Consider the following 24250-nt stretch of genomic DNA (forward strand, 5'->3'; position numbering starts at 1 on the left):
ACAAATAGACTTCATATGACAGCGCGCCAGGCCGATGTCCACTGGAGTTTTTAATGACATGTTGCTATTGCAGCTGCAGAGACATCAGATACTGCTTACATCAAAGGGTGTTTAAAGAAATAGTTCACCAGAGCATTGTTTACTCATTCCAGTGTTGTTTCAACCTTCAAATATGTTCTTTCTTCAATTAAACATAAAAGAATATGTTCGGCAGAATATCTGGGCTGCTCTTTTCCATGCAAGTGATTTGTTTTTCCTCAAGAAAGCACCATAAAACTAATCCAGATGACCTGTTTAAAATTTCCATAGCTCTCAGATGTAATTTGCAGTTTTTTAGACTTGTTGCACCATGGCTGCTCACATGGCACACGAAAACCAGCAGCATTTGGCATCAGATATGTGATGCATCTCATTTTTCAACTGAAATAGAATGCGAAAGAAATTTGACGGCAGTATTATGAGTGAAAAACAGGGCTATTATGGTCTGTTCCTCATACAGAGCTATAATATGATTTCAAAAGACTTTGAGGATAGAATGCCAGTTACATTAACTTTTTTTGTCATGCTGTTAAGTCGCTTTTTTCTTTGGCCTCATGTAAAAGACATAATAAAATGCTGGGTCAGAATGACATGAGGATGAGTTTTTAAATTTAGGTAAATTTGTTCTTTCATTTTAAGTTCAAAGCAGTGTTAAGTATGTCCCAGACAGGCCAGGACTGTGAAATACCATGTGTTTTCTTTGTTAAGCTCAGCTCAGCCGCTGGATCACGCTCTGAGGTCAGAACGGTACTCTAACTCAGTGCTAACAGAAATAATATCGCATGGCCTTCACTACAGAAATATGGACTGCATTAATGGTTTGAAGCAGTAATGTTTATAACCACTTTCCTATTAATATCACAAAAGATATTTATACAGTGGCTCCAAAAAGTTTTGGGCACTCAAGCCACACTTAAAAATGTGTGAAAACTATTGCAAAAGATATAGTTGATGTCAAAAGTTTTTTATACACCTTGGAGAATCTGCAGAATGTTCATTATTTACCAAAATAAGTAAAATCATACAAAATGCATGTTATTTTTTATTAGTACTGACCTGAATAAGATATTTCACATAAAAGACATTTACATATAGTCCACAAAAGAAAACAACAGTTGAATTTATAAAAATGACCCTGTTCAAAACTTTGCATACACTTGATTCTTAATACTTAATACACAGCTGTGTTTTTTTGTTCATGAGTTCCTTGTTTGTCCTGAACAGTTAAACTGCCTACTGTTATTCAGAAACATTTTTCAGGTCCTATGAATTATTTGGTTTTCCAGCATTTTTGTGTATTTGAACCCTTTCCAACAATGACTGTATGATTTTGAGATCCATCTTTTCACACTGAGGACAACTGAGGGACTCATACACAACTATTACAGAAGGTTCAAATGCTTACTGTTCCAGAAGGACACATAATGCATTAAGTGCCAGGGGTGAAAACTTTTGAACGGAAAGAAAATGTGTAGATTTTTCTTATTTTGCCTAAATATCTTTTTTTTTTTTTTTTTTTTTAGTACTGCCCTTCAGAAGCTACAGAAGATAACTTATTTTGTCTTCATGTTTCCCAGAAGACAAAATAAGTCAAATTTACCCTAATCTTTAAATTTAAAAAGTTTTAATGCATTGTGTTTTCTTCTGAAGCATCAGTGAGTGTTTATACTTTCTGTAATAGTAGCATATGGGTCCCTCAGTTGTCCTCAGTGTGAAAAGATAGATCTCTGAATCATACAGTCATTGTTGGAAAGGGTTCAAATACACAAAAATGCTGAAAACCAAATAACTTGCGGGACCTAAAGTATTTTTCTGAAGAACAGCGGGCAGTTTAACTGTTCAGGACAAACAAGGATATGAAAAGCTGTGGATCATTCAGGTAACAACACAGTATTAAGAATCAAGTGTATGTAAACTTTAGAACGTGGTCATTTTTATAAATTCAATTATTTTCTCTTGTGGATTATATGTAAACATATTTTATGTGAAATATCTTATTCAGGTCAGCAATGACCCCTCTTGTTTTGGTAAAATAATTAACATTTTGCAGATTCTGCAAGGTGTATGTAAACATTTGACCTCAACTGTATATACTATCAAAGTAAGTGGCTTTTCTCTGAACTATGTTTTAGTTTTCAGAGCTACTTTTAATTAACTGATTTTCAAGTGATTTGTAGTGGTTATATATTTTGTTATATTTAAAAAAAAAAAAAAGATATTTGTTTTTTGTCATATGCTATTGTTCAAATGTTTGGCCTCATTATTATTTTTTTTAACTGCCTATATCAAATAAATACGATTCTTTTGAACTTTCTATTCATCAAAGAATCCTGAAAAAATGCATCACATTATCCATAAACAACAAAATTGTTTCTTTAGCAGCAAATCAGCATATTAGATTTATGAAGAATGAAAAATGGCTCCAAACCTAAGAACAGTAGTGTATAATAATACTTTTTTTTAAGGTCTGGCTTGAATGTTCAATTAATTCTTGGGATCGCTGCATATGTTTGATTTACAAAAGAATATGTTTTTGTGATTAATCATTTATTCTTGTTCCTAGGCTAAAACTAACAAACACCTACCCACAAATATTAATTTCTTCACTGAGTACAAAAAACACTTGTGCTTTTGTATCATTTAAGGGACGTTGGAACTGCTCAGAGATGCGTATTTGTGGTCGTCTAGATTCACTGTGCCAGGCTATAAAACATACACAGTTAAACATGATGAAGTCAAAAACTAGATTAAACCGCTCTACAGCATTTCCCATCATCTCAGATGCAGTTTTTAATGGGAAACCTGTCAAATTAGTCGCAAAGGCTTCTTTGTATTGTGGAAAAAAAAATACTTTAAGGTCTAAGTTAGGTCATTAGTTACTCAAGTTTTTGGAAGCATTTTTAAAACACAATTCAATGTCACACCTTGTCTCTTTGTTTTCTTCGTGCATTTGCAAACCTTTTAGTAACCAGTTTGGCTGGAGCGTAACGAGATCTCAGACGAGGCCTAATGAGTGTGCCGATGTCAACCGCTGGACACGGTTTGCGGTGACGTGTGTAACAAAGCTGGGCAGCCACTCTTTATTCATCACTTTTTTCAGGACGCATAGAAGCACCCAAAGCAAACCAAGATTAGTCTTTTGTGAAAAACAATAAAGGCATTTATTAATTTATTGGACTGCCTCTGCAGTCGATTTTTCAAGTTCGTATTCTGTTTAAATATTCCCTGATGTTATCTAGCCACATGTTGCTTTTCTGTTGTCTTTAGCATTTTTTACTGATTGCTTTGGCACGTGTTCCTTCGAGCGAACAGGGAGTGCGGTTTGGTTTTGCAGTTTGGATTCTGATATCCTGACATGTTGGGTTTTGTGTTTGCTTTGCAAATATTGCAAGCGAAGATGGAAAATTGCCTTTTTGGACATTGATAAGCAAGGAAATTGCTGTACCCGTGGAGCTAAATAAACACGAGAGCAGGCATATTTGTCTCACTGAGGAGAACAAATAGACTCGAATAGCTTGACAGATTAAAGTAGTCATAACATTTTCACTATTAAAGACATAGTTCACTCAAAAAGAAAATGAAAATGCTGTCATTTATTCACCCTTTTGTCATATGACCTATATTATCTTACATTCTTCTGATGAAAACAAAAGTAAATGCTTTTAAAGAACCCCCTGGCTGCTGTTTTTAGTTTAATAAAGGTGAACATTGTGACAAACAAAACATCATAAAAGTGTAAGGATGAATTAATAATGAATTTTACTTTAGATTTTTGCCTGAACTATCCCGTGTTTATAGAAAAATCAGTGTTTACTTAATCAGTATTTTCATCTATATAACAAGCTGAATTTACTTGAGAAGAAAAATATGTGAGTTAATAAGATTTGTTTTCAAAGAAAATATCTTGCATCTTCTTAGCCCATTACCCATTAGCAAACATTTTTTCTTTTCATGCATAAACCTCACTTAATTGTGTTAGATGTTTTGCTTATTCGGTAGATAAATATAAAACCACTTCTATTTTTTTTTATTATATGTGTCTTTGTGTGTATATGTGTATATACCCATTATAATTTGAAAAAAAAAATCAATATGTGGTTTTACATTTATCTTATTTGCAGACCAAAGTACAGATCAAAAGAATTTTTGTGCATTCTTACATTAAAAAAATGCTTAGTAGATTTATCAATACTTTCTTTTGTCCAGTCACCCCAATGATGAGAAAGAAGGCCTTTTCCATCGGAACCACTCTGTCACCAGTCTGGGCGGCTTCCGTCACAACCACAATCACGTTCATGACACCAGCCTGCCCTTGGTGTCCCAGGACCATGAGGAGATGCACGACAGCAAAGCGGCAGAACATGACAAAGAGGTGTTTGTGACATTATTTGTGAAACGCTTGCTTCTTGTGTGCATGCTGTAGAAAGGACGCAGTCTTCTAGATAATTGCCACCAATTTTATTGGGCTGGACGTGGACACCATCTTTGACCTTTGTGGTAGCACTTCAGGATGCATTGCTCCGGAGGCCTGCACCGAAGAGATGTTTGATGGATTACAAGCAGGAAAAAAATAGCTTAGACTAGCATAGGGTGGTTTGCTGGTCTTACTAGACCACAAATCTGGTCAGGCTGGTTTGTTTTGATCGTTTTAGATGGTTTTGGATACTTGTCAGCTGGGTTGACCGACAAAACCAACTGAACATCAGCTCGGAAAACCAGCTTAACCAGCTTTAACCAACCTAAGAGAGCCACTTTCAGGGCCACACGGAATCAGAGCTTTGCAGAAACAATTGGAACGTTCATCATTCCCAAAATTATTTTTGTAAATATTTTGTCGAATTTGATTAAAATGCACAGAGCTTAGACTAAGCCAGGATTAGACCATAGATCAATTAGGACATTTAAATATTTTTTGTTTATAAATGTGTTTAGAAAATAAACATTACTGGTGTGCATCGTGAGACAAAAAAGGCACTGATATATTTTATGATCAGTCAGTGCAAGTTTCTTTCAGTTGAAACAGCTCAGACTTACATTAAAGTGCAGGACTAGACTTAAGCCCTGTCTGTGAAACCAGGGGTTTAAGTATAGCAGTTTAGTATACTAAAAAATACAATTGCAGGGTATTTTTATTAAGTGCATAGTATGTAAATGTACTTTTAGTACACTTAGAATGAAATAAATGAATTTGAAATACATTTTAGTATATTTATTTTCTATTAGGGACATTCTACAGAAACCCATAGGTTTTCAGGTAAAATCAGCAAAACTGCAAAAAAAAAAAGAAAAAAAAAAAAAAGATTTTCTTACTCAGTATTTTGTCTTTTCTATTTCAAACATTTAAAATGCATTTATTTGAGAATCAGAATGACATAATATATTAAGTCTTGTTTTCTTGAAATAAAAAAGAGAGGTTTTGCTTATGGCAAGAAAAACTGGCCAGCTGGGTAAGAAAAATAAGAAAAACACATTTTTCCCTTTGAATTAAGTTTATTGTTCCTACCACAGATATTGCAGATATTTTTTTCCTGTTTTAAACTCAATTTTGGTATTTCTTTTAGAAAACAAGACTTGTCAAGAGTCTTTAAAATGCATTTATTTATATAGTTCAAGTCTATTAACATATTTACTGACACTTTACTGACTGAGACTTACTGATATAAAAAATGTAATTAAACTTTATTTGGAGTACTACTTAGGCACAAATGCACATTTCTTAATATTAGGCTTAAAATATGTTTTAATGTAACTATTGATGATTATTATATGATCTTTAAACAATGTCAGTCTTTAAATGCTAAATATTTAAAGTGTACCCATACAATAGTTCCACTGTAGCACAATCAAATATACATAAGTATATTTTTAGTTAGACTTCAGCACTACTTCTGCACAAAATAAAGTGCATTAAGTACAAAATTAGTTCCCGTTTAGCAGACTTTCGCCCGGTTTCACAGACAGGGCTTAGAATAAGCCAGGATTAGGCCATAGATCAATTAGGACATTTAAGTAATTTTTATAAACATGCTTAGAAAAAAACATTACTGGTGTGCATCTTAAAACAGAAACAAGGCACTGATATATTTTAAGATCAGTCAGTGCAAACAGCTCAGATTTACATTTAGTCTAGGGCTAGGTTTAAGCCCTGTCTATGAAACCAGGGGTTTAAGTATAGCAGTTTAGTATACTAAAAATACAATTGCAGGGTATTTTTATTAAGTGCATAGTATGTAAATGTACTTGTAGTACACTTAGAATGAAATAAATGAATCTGAAATACATTTTAGTATATGTATTATTCATTAGGGATATTCTATAGAAACCCATAGCTTTTTAGGTAAAAAAAAAAAAACTGCAAAAAAATGATTTTCTTACTCAGTATTTTGTCTTTTCTAGTTCAAACATTTAAAATGCATTTATTTGAGAATCAAAATGACATAAGATATTAAGTGTTGTTTTCTTGAAATAAAAAAGAGAGGTTTTGCTTATGACAAGAAGAACTAGCCAGCTGGGTAAGAAAATAAACACATTTTCCCTTCTGAATTAAGTTTATTTTTCTTACCACATTGGCGGATATTTTTTCCTGTTTTAAACTCAATTTTGGTATTTCTTTAAGAAAACAAGACTTGTCAAGATTGTTTAAAATACAGTTATTTATATATCAAGTCTATTAACATATTTACTGACTGATATAAAAATGTAATTAAACTTTATTTGGAGTACTACAGTACTTGTGCACAAATGCACATTTCTTAATATTAAGCCTAAAATATGTTTTAATGTAACTATTGATGATTATTATATGATCTTTAAACAATATCAGTCTTTAAATGCAAAATATTTAAAGTGTACCCATACAATAGTTCCACTGTAGCACAATCAAATATACATAAGTATATTTTTAGTTAGACTTCAGCACTGCTTCTGCACAAAATAAAGTGCATTAAGTACAAAATTAGTTCCAGTTTAGCAGACTTTGGCCCGGTTTCACAGACAGGGCTTAGACTAAGCCAGAATTAGGCCATAGATCAATTAGGACATTTAAGTAATTTTTATAAACATGCTTAGAAAAAAACATTACTGGTGTGCATCTTAAAACAATAAAAAGGCACTGATATATTTTAAGATGAGTCAGTGCAAGTATATTTCAGTTAAAACAGCTCAGACTTACATTTTAGTCTAGGACTAGGCTTAAGCCCTGTCTGTGAAACTGGGGGTTTAAGTATAGCAGTTTAGTATGCAGGGTTTTTTAATTAAGTGCATAGTATTTAAATCTACTTTTAGTACACTTAAAATGAAATAAATGAATTTGAAATACATTTTAGTATATTTAGTTTTCATTAGGAACATTCTACAGAAACCCATACGTTTTCAGGTAAAATCAGCGAAACTGCAAAAAATGATTTTCTTACTTAGTATTTTGTCTTTTCTAGTTCAAACATTTAAAATGCATTTATTTGAGAATCAAAATGACATGAGATATTAAGTCATGTTTTCTTGAAATCAAAAAAGAGAGGTTTTGCTTATGACAAGAAAAACTGGTCAGTTGGGTAAGAAAAATAAACACATTTTCCCTTCTGAATTAAGTTTATTTTTCTTACCACATTGGCGGATATTTTTTCCTGTTTTAAACTCAATTTTGGCATTTCTTTTAGAAAACGACTTGTCAAGATATATCTTACAAAACATCAATCATTTTGCTCGAATGTGTCTTGATTTGGATATTTGTACTGGAAAGCGAGACAGAATACTAAGCAAGAAAATCATTTTTTGCTGTGAAAATGCATCCGCACATTCAGTCTGGGCCTGGTTAGCAGCACCGCTTGGATCATGTAAGCTGCTCTGCCACATGTGCAGGATTAAGCGCAATAGTAAGTTTACAGGTGCTTCCAGTTAAACTTTTGATACATTAGCTGTGAAACTATGAACGTTCCCCATGGCTAAAAATGTTGGCACATTGGAAACAGCCCATATAAAAAGTGAAGACGTATTGTGTTAAATTGATTTAAAGTGATTTACCATTTGCCTTTCCACTTTGTCACCTGGATCCGTAGGTTTAGATTTGCACTCGGTGATACAAAACAGGCACAATGGTTCATTAAAATTCACAAAATTGCACCCCGTCACCCGAACACATGGGCGAAACGGCCGTATGGAACAATAAACAATCGTAGCGAGGGCAGCTATGCATGCACTATCTGCCAAAGCTTTTCTGCCACAGCTTGAGGCTGATGTGTGACGTTTAAATGGCACTAACTATTTTCTTCTGTCAACAAAAGAAAAACCTCCACCCTGTCCCAGCTGAGGGACACGCTGCCGCCAGATCTATGAAACTCCTGGCAAAGATTCCCAAGGATGCCGAGGCCACTGTGGTCTTAGTGGGTAAGCAAAGCAGCGTTTCGTTCCAGCGTTTGTTGTTTTCAGGTCCAGAGATGATGTTGAGTCATCACACCAGAGTTTTCCAATAATGCCTAAGCGAAGATTAATGCTTTCGGTTGTGTTTGATTTCTGTCACTGGATCCCTGTTTGTGTGGTTTGATTTTTGACCGCAATAAATGTGTTTATAGGGTGTGTGGAGTTCTTAGAGAAGCCTGCGATGGCCTTTGTCCGGCTGAATGAGGCTGTACTGCTGGAGTCCGTTCTGGAAGTACCCGTCCCGGTTCGGTTCATCTTTGTGCTGCTGGGCCCCACACAGACCAACATGGACTATCACGAGATTGGACGCTCCTTCTCTACCCTTATGTCCGATAAGGTTCTTCTTTATATACATACAATATGTATCACGGTTTGCAAGTTGTTAGGGCCAAACACCAAAAAATGTGTACAGTGCCTTGCGAAATTATTCATACCCCTTCATTTTTTTCACATTTTGTTATGTTGCTGCCTTATGTTAAACTACTTTAAATTGCTTTTTTTCCCACATCAATCTACACTCCCTACTCCATAATGGCAAAGCAAAAAATAGGTTTTTAACATTTGTGTCTTTTTGGGTATGATGTGACAAGCTTTGCACATCTGCATTTGGCAATTATCTGCCATTCTTTATTTTCTAGAGTCCTAGTTGTTCCAATCGTCTTCCATTATGGATAATGCTTCTGTGAACCTTCAATGCAGCAGATTTTTTTCTGAACTCTTCCCTAGATCACTGCCTTAACGCAAGTCCGTCACTGAGCTCTACAGGCAGTTATCTTGACCTCAGGACTTCAGGTTTTTGCTCTGATATGCATTTTCAGCTGTTAGACCTTTTCTGAGAGGTGTGTGCCTTTCTAAATCATACTCATTCAAATGAATTTGCCACAGTTTAACTCCACTCAAAGTGTAGTAACATCTAGAAGCAATATGAATGCTCCGGAGCTAAATTTCGAGTGTCCCAGAAAAGGGTATGAATACTTATGCAACGGGATCTTTTCAGTTTTTTATTTTTAATAAATTTGCACAAATGTTTAAAACCTATTTTTTGCTTTGCCATTATGGAGTAGGGAGTGTAGATTGATGTGGGAAAAAAGTAATTTAAAGTAGTTTAACATAAGGCAGCAACAACAAAATGTGAAAAAAATGAAGGGATATGAATAATTTCGCAAGGCACTGTATCTGATCTTTCTCTAATGTTCAGTCTTTTTCTGAAAATTTTGGGGTCAGTATCTGAAATCTTATAATGCAGCGGTTCTCAACCTTTTTGAGTTCGAGGCCCCATGACTTTTTCATTTGTTCATTACTTAATTCATTTAAAAAATATATTTTTTTTTCACTCACAATTTCTACCTGATTAATTATTTCATATTAAAGTATATTGGCATATGTAAAGAAAAATATATTCATAAAATATATTAAATATCCAAGTTATTGAGGTGGTGAATGTAAATAAGAAATATCTTGATTTTTAGTTGTTTTATATATGCTTTGTCTTATAAAAAATATCGTGGCCCCCTGGTTGTGAACCACTGTTATAGTGCCTAAAATGTCTCAAAGTTGTATTTTTGTTTTTGCTTTTTCTTGATTCACTGGGTCATGCTGTTCAGTTCAGATAAACGCCTGACTAGAACTTTTGCCATTTTTTTTTCCACTACCACCTATAAATTTTATCCAATCTTCTCCAAAATAGTGTCAGATGGTCTTGAGACCAAGCCACACAATCTCAGAATGGATTTTTTTCCCCATTGTTCTGTATGCATGTAATGAATTTTGTGGTGGGATTGGCAAACAGGAATGGAGGATATATCTCTGCAGTGCTTAGGCCAGAGTTGCTCATTTCTGTTGCTGTAGATCTAACACATCTTAACCAGCCAATTAAGTTCTCCAGGAACAGAAATGAGCATCTTGGGCTTAGACAAATTGGGGGGAAACTAGAGTATCAGTGCCATCATGCCCTAGGAGTGCTTAGTTCATGTTTCATGACATAAAAATGAAATCCAAATGCCTTGGCCGAGAATTGCACTTCTGGTTTACTTATTCCTTGAGTCAGTCAGTCCTCGAGGCAAGTTTTTACTTATTACCTGTCTGCCGTTTTAAAGTTTATTGAAAACTGTTTTTTTTTTTCATTGGTACTTCTGCAAATTTTGCCCAATCATCTCCAAGGCTGGGTCAGATGATCTTCAGACCAAACCACACAAAGGTCACTGAATGGATTTTTAGATTTTTGTTCTCATTCGCCAATAAATCTGTAATGAATTTTATGGCAAAGCCGCAAAGAAAACTGCACACGTTCTTCACCAGTGCTTTGGCAAACTGAAACAAAACTTTCAGTGGCATTATATCTGAAAAGTGATTTTAATCAGTTTTATGATATAAAAAAAAATTAATTGTAACTTCAAAATGCCTTGGCCCAAAATTATGATTCTGGTTTACTCATATTCCTCCTTTCTAAGTTAAATGATACTCTATTTGTCAAGTTGTTAACTTGCGACCAGTCCAGCATATAGACTTTTATTGAAAACCAATTTTTTTGGCTGTATATTTTTGGGAAGATTGGACCAAAATAATCAGATGGTCTTTGGACCAAGCCCCACAAAAATGAACAAAGATATGTATGATATTCAACCCCATTTGGCAATTTTTTTAAAATCTGGAAGTAAGAATAGGTCTTGGCTTTACTTTTGAATAGGGATGTAACGATATTAAAACCTCACGATACGTGAATATCTCGATATGAAGTCCACAATATATTTATTGCAGTATTTAAAAAAAGAAGACAAATGAAAACTTGGAAAAGATTTTTTAATGTTGTACATTTTAAAGGTAAATTACCCTATCTAATGCACTTTGAGCATTAAAATTTAAGAGCGCCAACCAATGTTCTTAACTAAGAGAACTTAAGTCAGAAAAAAGTCAGTGAATTGACTTCCTGAACTACCTGAACTTTAAAAGGGACTCAACCCTTTTTTTTATTTGTGGTATACTGTTTCAGTGTAAATTACATCCACACTGGTGTTTTAGAAAGCCAAACAAATTAGAATATAATATTGTTATTCCTAATGACAGTAATAGCCATATAGTGTAAAACAGTTGCACTGTAAAATAAATGAAAATTGATATTTTATAGGTATATTATTTTTGCTTTACACTACAGTAGGGGAATTACAATACTTATTTTCTAATTTTCACACTTGAAAGAAATACTTTGAATTTGGACTGCAGTAACATTACCCATTTAAGCCACTTGCTGTCAGCAATTTATAATGCATTTTTAAGCATTTATTTGGACGGAAACGGCAGTATAGCTTTTATTTTGATGGAAAACTCCAGCTTCAGTGAAAACAGGCTTACAAAAATGCATCTCACTACAAATCTAGTGAAATGCTGTAATCATCTGCCATGAAAATAAAGCATAACTGGTGGCCGTTGTGTTGCCAAACACACGCTAAACTTAAAGCACATGCAATAAACGAGTTCACTACATTTACTGTGAACTGAGCCGTTCTGAGGCACGGAAAACACTGGATCACGAGCTAATCGTCTGAACAAAGTGCACATTCACTTTGAAATGCGCAGCGAAAACAGACTTGATGAAGGGATTAAGCCATATTATGCTTTTGGTTTAGTTTGTTTGACTAATACTGTGGCAAAGCATAATGGCCCAAAGCACAACTTTTAAAGCCTTTTATGTTAAAATAAGAAGTTTAAATATATGTTAAAAACTACACCTTTTGACCGGAAGACATATAATTTCATATCATCATGTGACCACGATGATATCGAGACAGTTTTCTATCGCAATACCATAATATTGATAATATCGTTACGTCCCTACTTTTAAATATTGAAATGAAACTTTGCATTTAGACCAAGGCTTGATATAAAGTTTCAGGACTGCAACTTACTCTACAAAAGTTAAACAATCAATCAACTTGCGACTTTTTTACCTAACTTTCACAGAACTTCCACGAGGTAGCATACTTTGCTGATGATCGACAGGACCTGCTTAATGGCATCAATGAGTTCTTAGACTGCAGTATTGTAATCCCACCATCAGACGTTGAGGGAAAAGACCTGCTGAAAACCATAGCCTCTTTCCAGAAACAGATGCTACGCAAACGCAAGGAAAGGGAGCTCAAAAAATGTGGCAGTATTGTGACAGGAGCTGAACAGGAGACCAAAGGTGGAATTCTTAATGCATTTGTGATCATATTTTCAAGCTTTTCTGTTCTGTTCATGTTGACCTGTTCTGTTTGTGTTGTAGATGTGAGTACGGATGAACAGGAAGAGGAGGATCAGTTCGATGTCGATCCTCTCAAGCGCTCTGGTATTCCCTTTGGAGGTCTGATCCATGATATTCGTCGCCGTTATCCACGCTACATAAGCGACCTGAAGGACGCCATGGACACACAATGTATTGCTGCTGTCATTTTTATATATTTTGCTGCTCTTTCGCCCACTATCACCTTTGGAGGTTTATTAGGCAAGTGAGACAATGAGACAGTTTGATCTTTGATCGTGGAGTCTGTTTAATATAGAAGTGCATTCCAACACATAAGAAAAAAAATCATGCTTTGGTAAATCATAATGATGAAAAGTCAGAATTAGGGCATACAAATAAAAAAAATATGTACTATTTATGAAATCAAAAGTCGAAATTGACATTCAAATTATACAGTATATGAGGGTCATAATTATAACATAGTATCTCATAATTTTGACTTGCACTACAGTAAGAGTTTTAATGTTTTTGAAAAATTCTCTTCTGCTCGCCAAGCCTGCATTTATTTAATCCAAAGTACAGCAAAAACAGTAAAATTATATATATACTATTTATAATAAACTGTTTTCTGTTTAAATATATTTTAAAATGTAATTTATTCCTGTGATTTCAAAGCTCCAGTCACACAATACTTCATTTTAATATTCAGATTTTTCTGCTCAAAAATTATTAATTAATTATTACTATGTTAACAACAGCTGGGTAGATTTTTTCAGGTTTCTTGGATTAAGTTTAGAAGAACAGCATTTATCTGAAATAGAAATATTTCGTAACATTATAAATGTTTTTATCATCACTTTTGATGATGTCACAAGGATGGTCTGAGACGAGCGGATCCATACGCAGCATTTTATTGGAACAAACAAATACAAAGGGGCAGGCAGAAATCGTAGTCAAACACAGGCAGAATGGTCGGGGCAGGCAGCGAGAATCAAACACGGGAGGGAGTCCAGGAATCAAAAACACGGGAAAACAAACACGGGAAGAAACGCTCAGAAATGCAGCCGGGGCAATACAAGACTTCGCGAAGAAGCTGTGTGTGTGAGTGGGTTATAAGCATGTGTGTGAATGAGGAACAGATGTGTGCAGCAATCAGTGCAGTGGGTCACGAGGAGCAGGTGTGAGCAGTGATTGGTGCAGTGGCTTGTGGGGGCTCCCCAAGGAGCGGCTTCCAGACGCTCTAACCACATAATAAAACCGGAGGGTGGTGGAGCGGAGGCGGAACAGGGGGAGGGATGGAGGGCCAGGTCCATGTGGGGGTAATGGAGCTATGGACTGAGGCGGGACCGGCGGAGGGAGAAGCCATGGTGGAGGAAGGGTTGGCTCCTCCATGGGGCCGACCGATGGAGGTGGAGCTGGTGGAGCCCGAGGCGGAACCGGAGAGTCGATGGTCCTGGGCGACACAGAGGATCCGGAGGGCCAAGGCGGAACCCAAGGCTCTGGCGACCAAGGCGGAGATGGAGGTCCGGAGGTACACGGCGGAGCCGGAGCGACAGAGGACCGAGGCTGTGCCCGCGGGAGGGAGGAGGTCCACAGAGCCGGTAGGACAGAGCGACGAGGCGCAGCCGGAGGAGTAGAGTCCAGAGGCGAAGGTGGGGCGACGACCGACCAGGGCGGAGCCGGAGGGACGATGGAGCCCGGTGGAGCTGGTGGACCGACGGCCGACAGCAGAGACGAGGGAGCAGAGAGCCGGGGTGGAGCCGCAGGGTCGGAGGGCCGAGGCGGAGTCCAGGACTCTGAGGCTGGAGGCGATGGTGAGGGATCCTCCAGCCAGGACACCGATGGAGACTGGCAGACCCACGGCAACTCCTCTGCACCGAAGGTGGATTGAAGGTGAGCCGAGGGACTGTCAGGAGACAGAGGTGGTGGGACTGGAGCAGTAGGGAGGGTGGGTGGGAAATTAGACAGTCCATACATGGCCTCCGTGGCCAGAACAGGGCAGACAGGAATCTCAGGAAGGCTGGGCAGAACCAGCATAGGCTCTGGACGACTGGACGGAACCAGCGGAGGTTCTGGAAGGCTGGGCGGAACCAGCGGAGGCTCTGGAAGGCTGGGCGGAACCAGCGGAGGCTCTGGAAGGCTGGGCGGAACCAGCGGAGGCTCTGGAAGGCTGGGCTGAACCAGCGGAGGCTCTGGAAGGCTGGGCTGAACCAGCTGAGGCTCTGGATGGCTGGGCGGCACCAGCGGAGACTCTGGGAAGGCGGCCATCTTGCGAACAGGTTCTGGAAGGGCGGCCATCTTGCGAACAGACTCTAGAAGGGAGGCCATCTTGTGAACAGACTCTAGAAGGGAGGCCATCTTGCGTGCATGTAGACTCTGGAACGGCGGCCATCTTGTGAACTGACTCAGGAAGGGCGGCCATCTTGTGAACAGGCTCTGGAAGGGTGTTTACCGTGGGAACATTGTTGTCTTCTTTAATTCCCACAGTAAAGGGAGAGCCACTCATTTGCAGAGCAATGTCCACGTAAGTTTGTAAAGTCCAGCTAGGTTCGAACGTGGGCATCAATGAAGCCAATGGCTCTAAGAGTCCTCCACGGAAAAAAATCATCAGGCATACATCATCCATAGAAGTCTGCTTAGCCAATTCCACAAAGTCCATAGCATAATCCTCAATAGACCTCTCACCCTGCTTGAGACGCATGATCTGTACAGTGGGGTTCGTGCTGGAACCGGATGACACCATACTAGCTGCTGGATCCTTGTAGTGGCGAAGACTTCTGTCACAAGGACGGTCTGAGACGAGCGGATCCATTAGCAGCATTTTATTGGAACAAACAAATACAAAGGGGCAGGCAGAAATCGTAGTCAAACACAGGCAGAATGGTCGGGGCAGGCAGCGAGAATCAAACACGGGAGGGAGTCCAGGAATCAAAAACACAGGAAGAAACGCTCAGAAATGCAGCCGGGGCAATACAAGACTTCGCGAAGAAGCTGTGTGTGTGAGTGGCTTATAAGCATGTGTGTGAATGAGGAACAGATGTGTGCAGCAATCAGTGCAGTGGGTCACGAGGAGCAGGTGGAGCAGTGATTGGTGCAGTGGCTTGTGGGGGCTGAAGTCCATGATGTGTAGTGCAAGAGTTTGTGATGACAGGACGACTCAATTCGTGACAGATGAATTAAATTCCTTGCTAAATATAAAGGTATTAATTTCTATAATTATATAGAAATATATAATTAAAAATATAAGAAAAACAATAAATAAATAAGAATAAATTACAGATTAACATATATTCAAATAGAAAGAAGTTGTTTTAAATAGTAAAAATAATTCACAATATTACTCCTTTTGCTGAATTTTGGGTCCAATAAACGCAGGTGAGCAAAAGAGACTTCTTTAAAAAAACATAAAAAATCTTTTGACTGGTAGTGTATATCATAAATATGAGTTGGCTTGAGTTACTTTTTATCTAATACTTTGTTATAATAATGCTAAACAACTTGATATCATAATTTTGACTTCTGTCCCTTTAAAATTATAATTCTGACTTTGTTATAATTGACTTATAATTATTTTTTGTCATAATTTTGTGAATTTTAATTTCTCATAATTTTGTCTTATATTCCTGACATAAGTCGTAATAAGGAGTTTTAATGTTAATTAAGAGTTTTTAATCTAATAATTATGAGTTAGTATGTAGCAATCTTAGTTCTCATAGTTCTCCACTTTTTATGTCATAATTATGATTGACCAAAGCATGATTTATTTTTCTTAAGAGATGGAAATGGGCTTTCATAGTATATTTCCATACATTTTTCTTCCCATTTATTTAGGTGAGAAGACACAAGGCATGATGGGAGTCTCTGAGCTCATCATCTCCACAGCGACAGTGGGAGTGCTGTTCTCCCTGCTAGCAGGACAGCCTTTGCTCATAATTGGCTTCTCTGGGCCACTTTTGGTCTTTGAGGAAGCTTTTTATAAGGTACTTTTTGTCTTTGTGTTTCAACCATTACGAAGAAAAGGAGGTAGTCACATTACATTAACATTTGTCTGCCTTTCTATTTTCCTCTCCCTCTGTTTTCCATCTGCTATCTTTCCTGTCACTCTGTCTTTGTTCTCCCTCATTATCAGTTCTGCCAGGCGCAGGGCTTCGAATATCTCACAGGCCGAGTGTGGATCGGGTTTTGGCTCATCTTCATTGTCCTAGTGATTGTGGCAGCTGAGGGAAGCTTCCTCGTGCGCTACATCTCCCCATTCACCCAGGAGATCTTTGCATTTCTGATCTCTCTCATCTTCATCTATGAAACCTTCTCTAAGCTAATTAAGGTACGTCGGTAATACTACCAGCAGGATCAAGTTCTGCTCCAAAACTAGTGAGCTGCGCTAAGGTGTACTTCAGATGCTTAAAATGCTCCTTATGTAGGGAGTTGACAACAAGAAACTGTTATTGAGTGTTATTGGTAATTTTTTACAGTTATTGTAAGGTTGCTTAAATCCAAATGAGGGTTAAACAAATAATTGTATTATTTTTCCTCAGGTGTTTCAAGAGCACCCTCTGATGAAGAGCTACCCCACAGCTCCTGTACTGCCTGCCTTCAAACCCATAGACCCTCAGGGCCAGAGTGTGATTGGGGACCCCATCCTCAACCAGCCCAACACAGCCCTGCTGTCCTTAGTGCTCATGATGGGAACCTTCTTTGTGGCCTTCTTTCTGCGAAAATTTCGTAACAGCAGATTCCTTGGTGGAAAGGTATGTAGTGTGGTGTTTTTTTTTGTCAGCACAGTGAAATATCTTTTGCATAATCAGCATTTTTGCCTTGATTTCCAGTAAAATATAATCATTAAAATAAATAAATAATGTATTTATTTTTTACATATTTAATAACGTATAAATAAATAAATAAATGTAATTAAAGCAAAATAATCAAGAGAAGCTAACCACTTTGTCATCATTTCCTTTTTGCAAAGTCCATAGCAAGATTTTCTGTAAATTACATCTTAAATTTCAGTCTGCTAAGTGTACTTAAATTAAAATATTTTAATACTCTGTAACAGTTTAGGCATATTAAATGTTAAAAACAATGGCACACATTTTACTGTATAGTTATATTGCTTTTATAGAGGCATCAGTGTCAGTATTGATATCGGTAATACTTGCTTTAATTGTACTTAAATACTTTGTGTAAGTACTTAACTTTTTTGACTTTACTTAACATACTTTTCATCTTACTTAATGTACAATAGTTGCAAATAAACAAAAAGTAAAAATATACCATCTTTATGTTGTTTGTACTGTAATGAAAGGTAAGGAATGTAAGGAACTGAATATGAAAATATATTTACAAATTTTAATGTTTAATTAATTATTTACTGATAAATGTGTGTTTTTACAGTTGAGGTCACAAGTTTACAACCCCTTTTAAGAATCTGCAAAATGTTAATTATTTTACCAAAATAAGAGGAATCATACAAAATGCACGTTATTGTTTATTTAGTACTGACCTGAATAAGATATTTTACATAAAAGATAAAAATTTATAAAAATGACCCTGTTCAAAAGTTTACATCCCCTTGATTCTTAATACTGTGTTGTTAACTGAATGATCCACAGTTAAACTGCCTGCTGTTCTTCGGAAAAAAATACTCAAATTCTTTGGTTTTTCAGCATTTTTGTGTATTTAAACCTTTTCCAACAATTTTGAGATCCATCTTTTCATACTGAGGACAACTGAGGGACTCATATGCAACTATTACAAAGGGTTCAAACACTCACTGATGCTCCAAAAAAAAAAAAAAAACATGCATTAAGAGCCGGGGGCTGAAAGCTTTCTAAATTTCAAGATCAGGGTAAATTTAATTTATTTTGTCTTCTGGGAAACATGTAACTATCTTCTGTAGCCTTTGACCATCAGGACTAAATGAAAAAGTATAATATTTGGGCAAAATATGAAAAATGTACACATCTTCATTCTGTTCAGAAGTTTTCACCCCCCGGCTCTTAATGCATCGTTTTTCCTTCTGGAGCATCAGTGAGTGTTTTAAGCTTCGGTAATAGAGTCCCTCAGTTGTCCTCGGTGTGAAAAGATGGATCTCAGAATCATACAGTAATTGTTGGAAAGGGTTCAAATACACAAAAATGCTGGAAAAACAAAGAATTTGTGGCAGCTGAAGGATTTTTCTGATGAACAGCAGGCAGTTTAACTGTTCAGGACAAACAAGGGACTTATGAACAACTATCACTAAACAAACAAACAAAAAATTCAGCTATTATTTTCTCTTGTGAACTGTATGTAAACATCTTTTATGTGAAATCTTAATCAGGTCAGTACTAAATCAACAATAACATGCATTTTGTATGATCCCTCTTATTTTGGTAAATTAATTAACATTTTGCAAATTCTGAATGGGAGATGTAAACTTTTGACCTCAACTGTAATTGTTTTTATTTATTGTTTCTCAAATAAATTTGTATAATTTTAATGGTATTTTAACTGGAAATCAACAAATTCAATGATTACAAACATGATTTTTAGGGTTCCTTGTGAGCAAATATTTTGAGGAGACTAAAAAGTTTAGCTTTTTATGTTTGTGTGTGTATCTTCTGTTATCATCAAAGGCCAGACGAATCATTGGTGATTTCGGGATTCCTATCTCTATACTCATCTCAGTGCTGGTGGACTGCACCATCCCTGATACATACACGCAGGTAACCGCATTGATAAACTCTCATGTGCATTATGTATATTACCACAAAGAAACTCCTCTCCCAGCGTACTCTTCTTATTAAGTACTGGCCTGTAATTGGAGCCAGGTTTCTTCCGAGTCTGTATTACAGTGCGGTTGGTTTGGCTGATCGCTGTAGCCAATGAATCCTTGTGCTACGAGCGCTTGTGTTTTTTGTGGTTGCAGAAGCTGAATGTCCCCTCTGGTTTCTCGGTCACATCTCCAGACAAGCGGAGCTGGTTTATCAGCCCATTTGGAGATAAACAGCCTTTCCCTGTTTGGATGATGGGGGCCTCAGTGATCCCAGCCCTGCTGGTTTTTATCCTCATATTCATGGAGACTCAAATCACCACGTGAGTAAGCTAACAGATCTTGAGATATTCTGTTTATGCTCAGATGGAAATGCAATACAATTCCAAATGCTTCTGTATTGGCTCATTATATTCACTGCCTCACTTTGTCCCGTCTGCAGCTTGATAGTGAGCAAGAAGGAGCGGCGCTTGATGAAGGGTTCTGGCTTTCATCTCGACCTCCTTCTGATAGTGACTTTAGGAGCTATCTGCCCACTCTTCGGGCTGCCCTGGCTGACTGCCGCAACTGTGCGCTCAGTGACTCACGTGAATGCACTGACAGTCATGAGCAAAGCCACTGCCCCCGGAGAGAAGCCCATGATCCAAGAAGTGAAAGAGCAGAGGGTGACAGGGATGTGTGTGGCTATTCTAGTGGGTAAGAACCACACACTTACACACAAAACATTTATAACCCATTTAACGAAAACTAACTGGATGAGCTATATTAGTGCACCTGCTCAAATATTTTGGAGTCTGTAAGATTTTTCAAATGGTTTTGAAAGAAGCCTCTTATACTCACCTAGGCTGCATTTATTAAAAAAAAAAAAAAACAGTAATAATGTGAAATGTTATTACAGTTTAAAATAAATGTTTCCCATTTCAATATATTTTGAAATGTAATTTATTCCTGTGGTGCAAAGCTGAATTTTCAGCATCATTACTCCAGTCTTCAGTGTCACATGATCCTTCAGAAATCATTCTAATATGCTGATTTGCTGTTCAAGAAACATTTCTTATTTCTTGTGCTGCAAAATATTTTTGTGGAAAAAAATTCGTTTTTTGCAGGATTGTTTGCTAAAAAGTACAGAAGAACCTTTTTATTGTCCTTTTTACTTAATTTAATGGTGAATAAAAAGATTTAATTTCATTTAAAATCTTACTGAGCCCAAACTAGTGTACTAGTGCTGCATTCACGTTCAGTCAGAATTGTTATGATGCCAATGTTTGTAAAAGCAAAGAGCTTTCATGTTTTGTTTTTGATGATAATATAGTATTTAACCACATTAATTTGCACATAAATTTTAATCACATTAACCGGGTAACATCAGGTGTAATAAAGTAACATCAAATGGCAATAAATTAGAAGTAATTGCTGCTGCAATTTTATTTGTTTGTGTATGACTTCAAAACAGTCTAAACTGAGAAGTCAGAGCTTGCAGTTGCAATTATGAATTTGACAGAAGTTTTTACTACTCCAAAACCTGCAATTACAATAAACACACCAGGAATTTGTTGCGTTGCTTTGTAGTCGTGAATGTCCTGCATTTTAAATAAGAGAGTTCACCCAAAAATGAAAATTCTGCTCATGTCGTTCCAAACCTGTAAGACATCTTGATCTTCAGAACACAAATTAAAATATTTTTGATGAAATCTGAGAACTTTCTGACCTTGCATAGACAGCAGCGCAACTGAGATGTTCAAGTCCTAGAAAGACTGACATGGAAGAGAAGAAATTGTTGAGTAAAGTAGTTATTTTTGTTTTATTTATACAAATAAACTATTCTCATAGCTTCATACATTACGGTTGAACTACTGATGTCACATAGACTATTTTAACGAAGTCCTTACTACCTTTCTGGGCCCTGAATGTGTCAGTTGCTGTCTATGCAGTAATTTGCTTAATTTGTGTTCTGAAGATGAACAAAAATCTTATGTTTTGGAACAACATGAGGGTAATTAATGACAGAATTTGTATTTTTGAGTGAACTATCTCTTTTACCTATGTTAATAGGTGAAATAACAGTTTAATCTGTTTATCATTAATATGAAATTGAAATATTTATTGAACACTGGTGTACTTTATCAATGACTTCACCATGGTTAAATATTCTGTCTTCATTTACTCACCCTCAAGTTCCAAACATGTTTGGGTTTCTTTTTTCTGCTCAACACAAAAGATACAGTGATGGCCAAAATTATTAGAATGCTAGTATTTTCACCAGCTAAAAATGGCTTTAAGTCAGTCTTTTGCTGTAGTGTAGTGTGTCAGTAGAAATATCAGTTTACATTTCCATTTTGCCATTAATGAATAGTTTGCAACAGCCAGAGCTCCACACAGAGATCTGATCATCATCATCCAGTCTGTCTGGAATGAAATGAAGAAACACAACAAACTGAGGCAGACTAAATCCAGAAGAACACCTACGCTCTTAAAAACACCTCTGCTTTTAAAGGTTCTTCAAGCGATGCCATAGAAGAACCATTTTTGGTTCCACAAAGAACCATCACTTTCTTGCCTTTTTATAATCTGAAGAACCTTCTTTTGCCACAAAGAACCTTTTGTGAAACAGAAAGGTTCTTCAGATGTTCAAGGTTCTTTATGGAACCATTTAGGCAAAAAAGGTCCTTCTATGGCATAAAAGCTGCTTTACATGCAAAGGATGGTCACACCAAATGTTGATTTAATTTAGTTAAGAGAAGTAAATTGATCAAATCTATTTATGACATTATTTTGGACAGCATCCTTATTTTACAGCATTTTTACACAAGTGCCCAAAACTTTTAATAGTACTGTAGCTTTGCAAGTAGGTTTCTTGTAGCATCTTGAAGACATTGCCACAGTTCTTCTTGATTTAGTCTGTCTCAGTTTGTTCTGTTTCTTCATTTAATTCCAGACAGACTGGATGATGATGAGATCAGATCTCTGTGTGGAGCACTGGCTGTTGTCATACGCTTTGTGCAAACTGGAATATTACGATGAATGGCATATTGAATGTTTGGAAATGTAAACTGATATTTCCCACTGACACACTACAGCAAAAGATAGAAATAACTGACTTAAAACCATTTTTTAGCTGGTGGATAATTTTGGCCACCACTGTATTTTAATAGAATGAATCTCATACCGATTTGGAACAACTTGAGTGTGAGTAAAAGACTTTTGTTCATTTCTGGGTGAACTATCCCTTTAAAGGGGATGGGGTTTGGTACTCAGCCTCACGTTGTGTGTAAGAGCGTGATAGTAAAACCATGGTAAACTTACCGTAATGGATGGTTTCACGTGGCTTATTGCTGTATTAACAACATCTGTTTTATATTTCAGACCACTCAAGTTTCCTAGTTGACATTAAAATTTTTCGGAGAATACTATTCGATTAAATTAGGAAAAAAATCTTTCCTTATTCTGTCAATCCCATCACCTCTGTGCAGGGTTGTCTATAGTGATGACAGATGTGCTGCGTCATATTCCTCTGGCTGTGCTGTTTGGAATATTTCTGTACATGGGCATCACGTCTCTTACTGGTATCCAGCTTTATGAGCGAATCACACTCATGGTCACACCTGCTAAACATCACCCCGACCACATCTACGTTACCAAGGTAACCCCGTCTTCCCAAAAGTCTGAAGCAGTAGTGATGTTATTTACAAATGCAGTGATGACAGCTTATTATCCGTGTTTGTGTTTGATTTGCACACGGTAGATGCTACAAGTTTACACTTAATTGACATCTGGATTCTGTTTGAAGGCTTTCGAAGCACCCACAAGGTGGCGCACAAATCACCATTTCATTTCGCACTTTTTTAACACAACCCAAAAAATTCTAACTACAAACCATATTTGACAAATCTGAACACTGTGTATTGTTTAAAAGCCTGAGACTACATTGGAAATCTTGGATTGGAAATCTAATTTAGAACTTAGAAGTAAACAACGTTTTTGAAAAATTGAAAACAAGGAAATCTTAGAAGGTAAACGTAAATAAGAGCTATTTACACTATTTCTAAGTGCCTGACAATGAAAAATAGGCAAATAGAAGCTTTTCATTAGACCTTATTGTAATTCCAGACGTGATTTGTTTCACACAGGTGAAGACGTGGCGTATGAACATGTTCACCATCATTCAGTTGTTGTGTATCTCCCTGCTGTGGGTGGTAAAGTCGACCGTAGCCTCGCTGGCCTTTCCCTTCATCCTAATTATGACCGTACCTCTGCGTAGACTCATCCTGACCAGGATCTTTGAGGAGAGAGAGCTCGCAGCGGTGAGTTCATGTGGTCTTCGTGTTTGTATTCATATTCATTGATCCAAACACAAGCAGTCAGCTGAGAAAATCCACCTGGTGTTGATTTCATTTTAAAACACAGTTTTTGTTCTTGCAGTTGGATGCTGATGAGGATTCGCCCAATTTTGATGAAGATGGACGGGACGAATACAACGAGATCCACATGCTTGTCTAGACGCAGGTCACATGCCTCACCTCTTCACTGACCAATCCAATGCAGGTCTCTGGATACGGAAAAGATGTACGGAATCGGAAGAACTCTGATGCACTGCCCTCTTTCAGAATTATTTAATGTGTACTTTTGAATTCTAAAAAGAATCACAAATCACGTTTTGGGTACTATTATTATTTTTCCTTTTTTTTTTTCTCCAAAACTTGGCCTACATGTTTGTCTGCTGCTTCCCAGTGACCTTTGAATATAAGATTAGATATGACCTGTGCACCTTAGACCTCCCAAAGTGCAATGATGGTGAGACTAATCCAATAGATTGGTTCTTACTGTAC

The 24250-nt window shown here is 36.9% G+C and overlaps 1 protein-coding gene across 1 annotated transcript in view; it reads left to right on the plus strand.

Moving 5' to 3' along the window:
- slc4a3 (solute carrier family 4 member 3) overlaps positions 1-23921 on the plus strand; it is an 87575-nt gene extending 63654 nt beyond the window's left edge. The window contains exons 9-22 of the mRNA XM_073845678.1: positions 4246-4411; positions 8319-8421; positions 8607-8791; positions 12412-12634; positions 12716-12934; positions 16505-16653; positions 16803-16997; positions 17209-17421; positions 19288-19377; positions 19581-19747; positions 19867-20120; positions 22895-23064; positions 23552-23725; positions 23844-23921. Of these exons, the coding sequence (XP_073701779.1) occupies positions 4246-4411; positions 8319-8421; positions 8607-8791; positions 12412-12634; positions 12716-12934; positions 16505-16653; positions 16803-16997; positions 17209-17421; positions 19288-19377; positions 19581-19747; positions 19867-20120; positions 22895-23064; positions 23552-23725; positions 23844-23921 (2386 nt within the window). The remainder of the gene's footprint in view (positions 1-4245; positions 4412-8318; positions 8422-8606; positions 8792-12411; positions 12635-12715; positions 12935-16504; positions 16654-16802; positions 16998-17208; positions 17422-19287; positions 19378-19580; positions 19748-19866; positions 20121-22894; positions 23065-23551; positions 23726-23843) is intronic.
- Positions 23922-24250: the final 329 nt, after the last annotated feature.

This window comes from Garra rufa, chromosome 8, assembly GCF_049309525.1.
Source record: "Garra rufa chromosome 8, GarRuf1.0, whole genome shotgun sequence".
In the NCBI taxonomy this organism is placed as follows: Eukaryota; Metazoa; Chordata; class Actinopteri; order Cypriniformes; family Cyprinidae; genus Garra; species Garra rufa.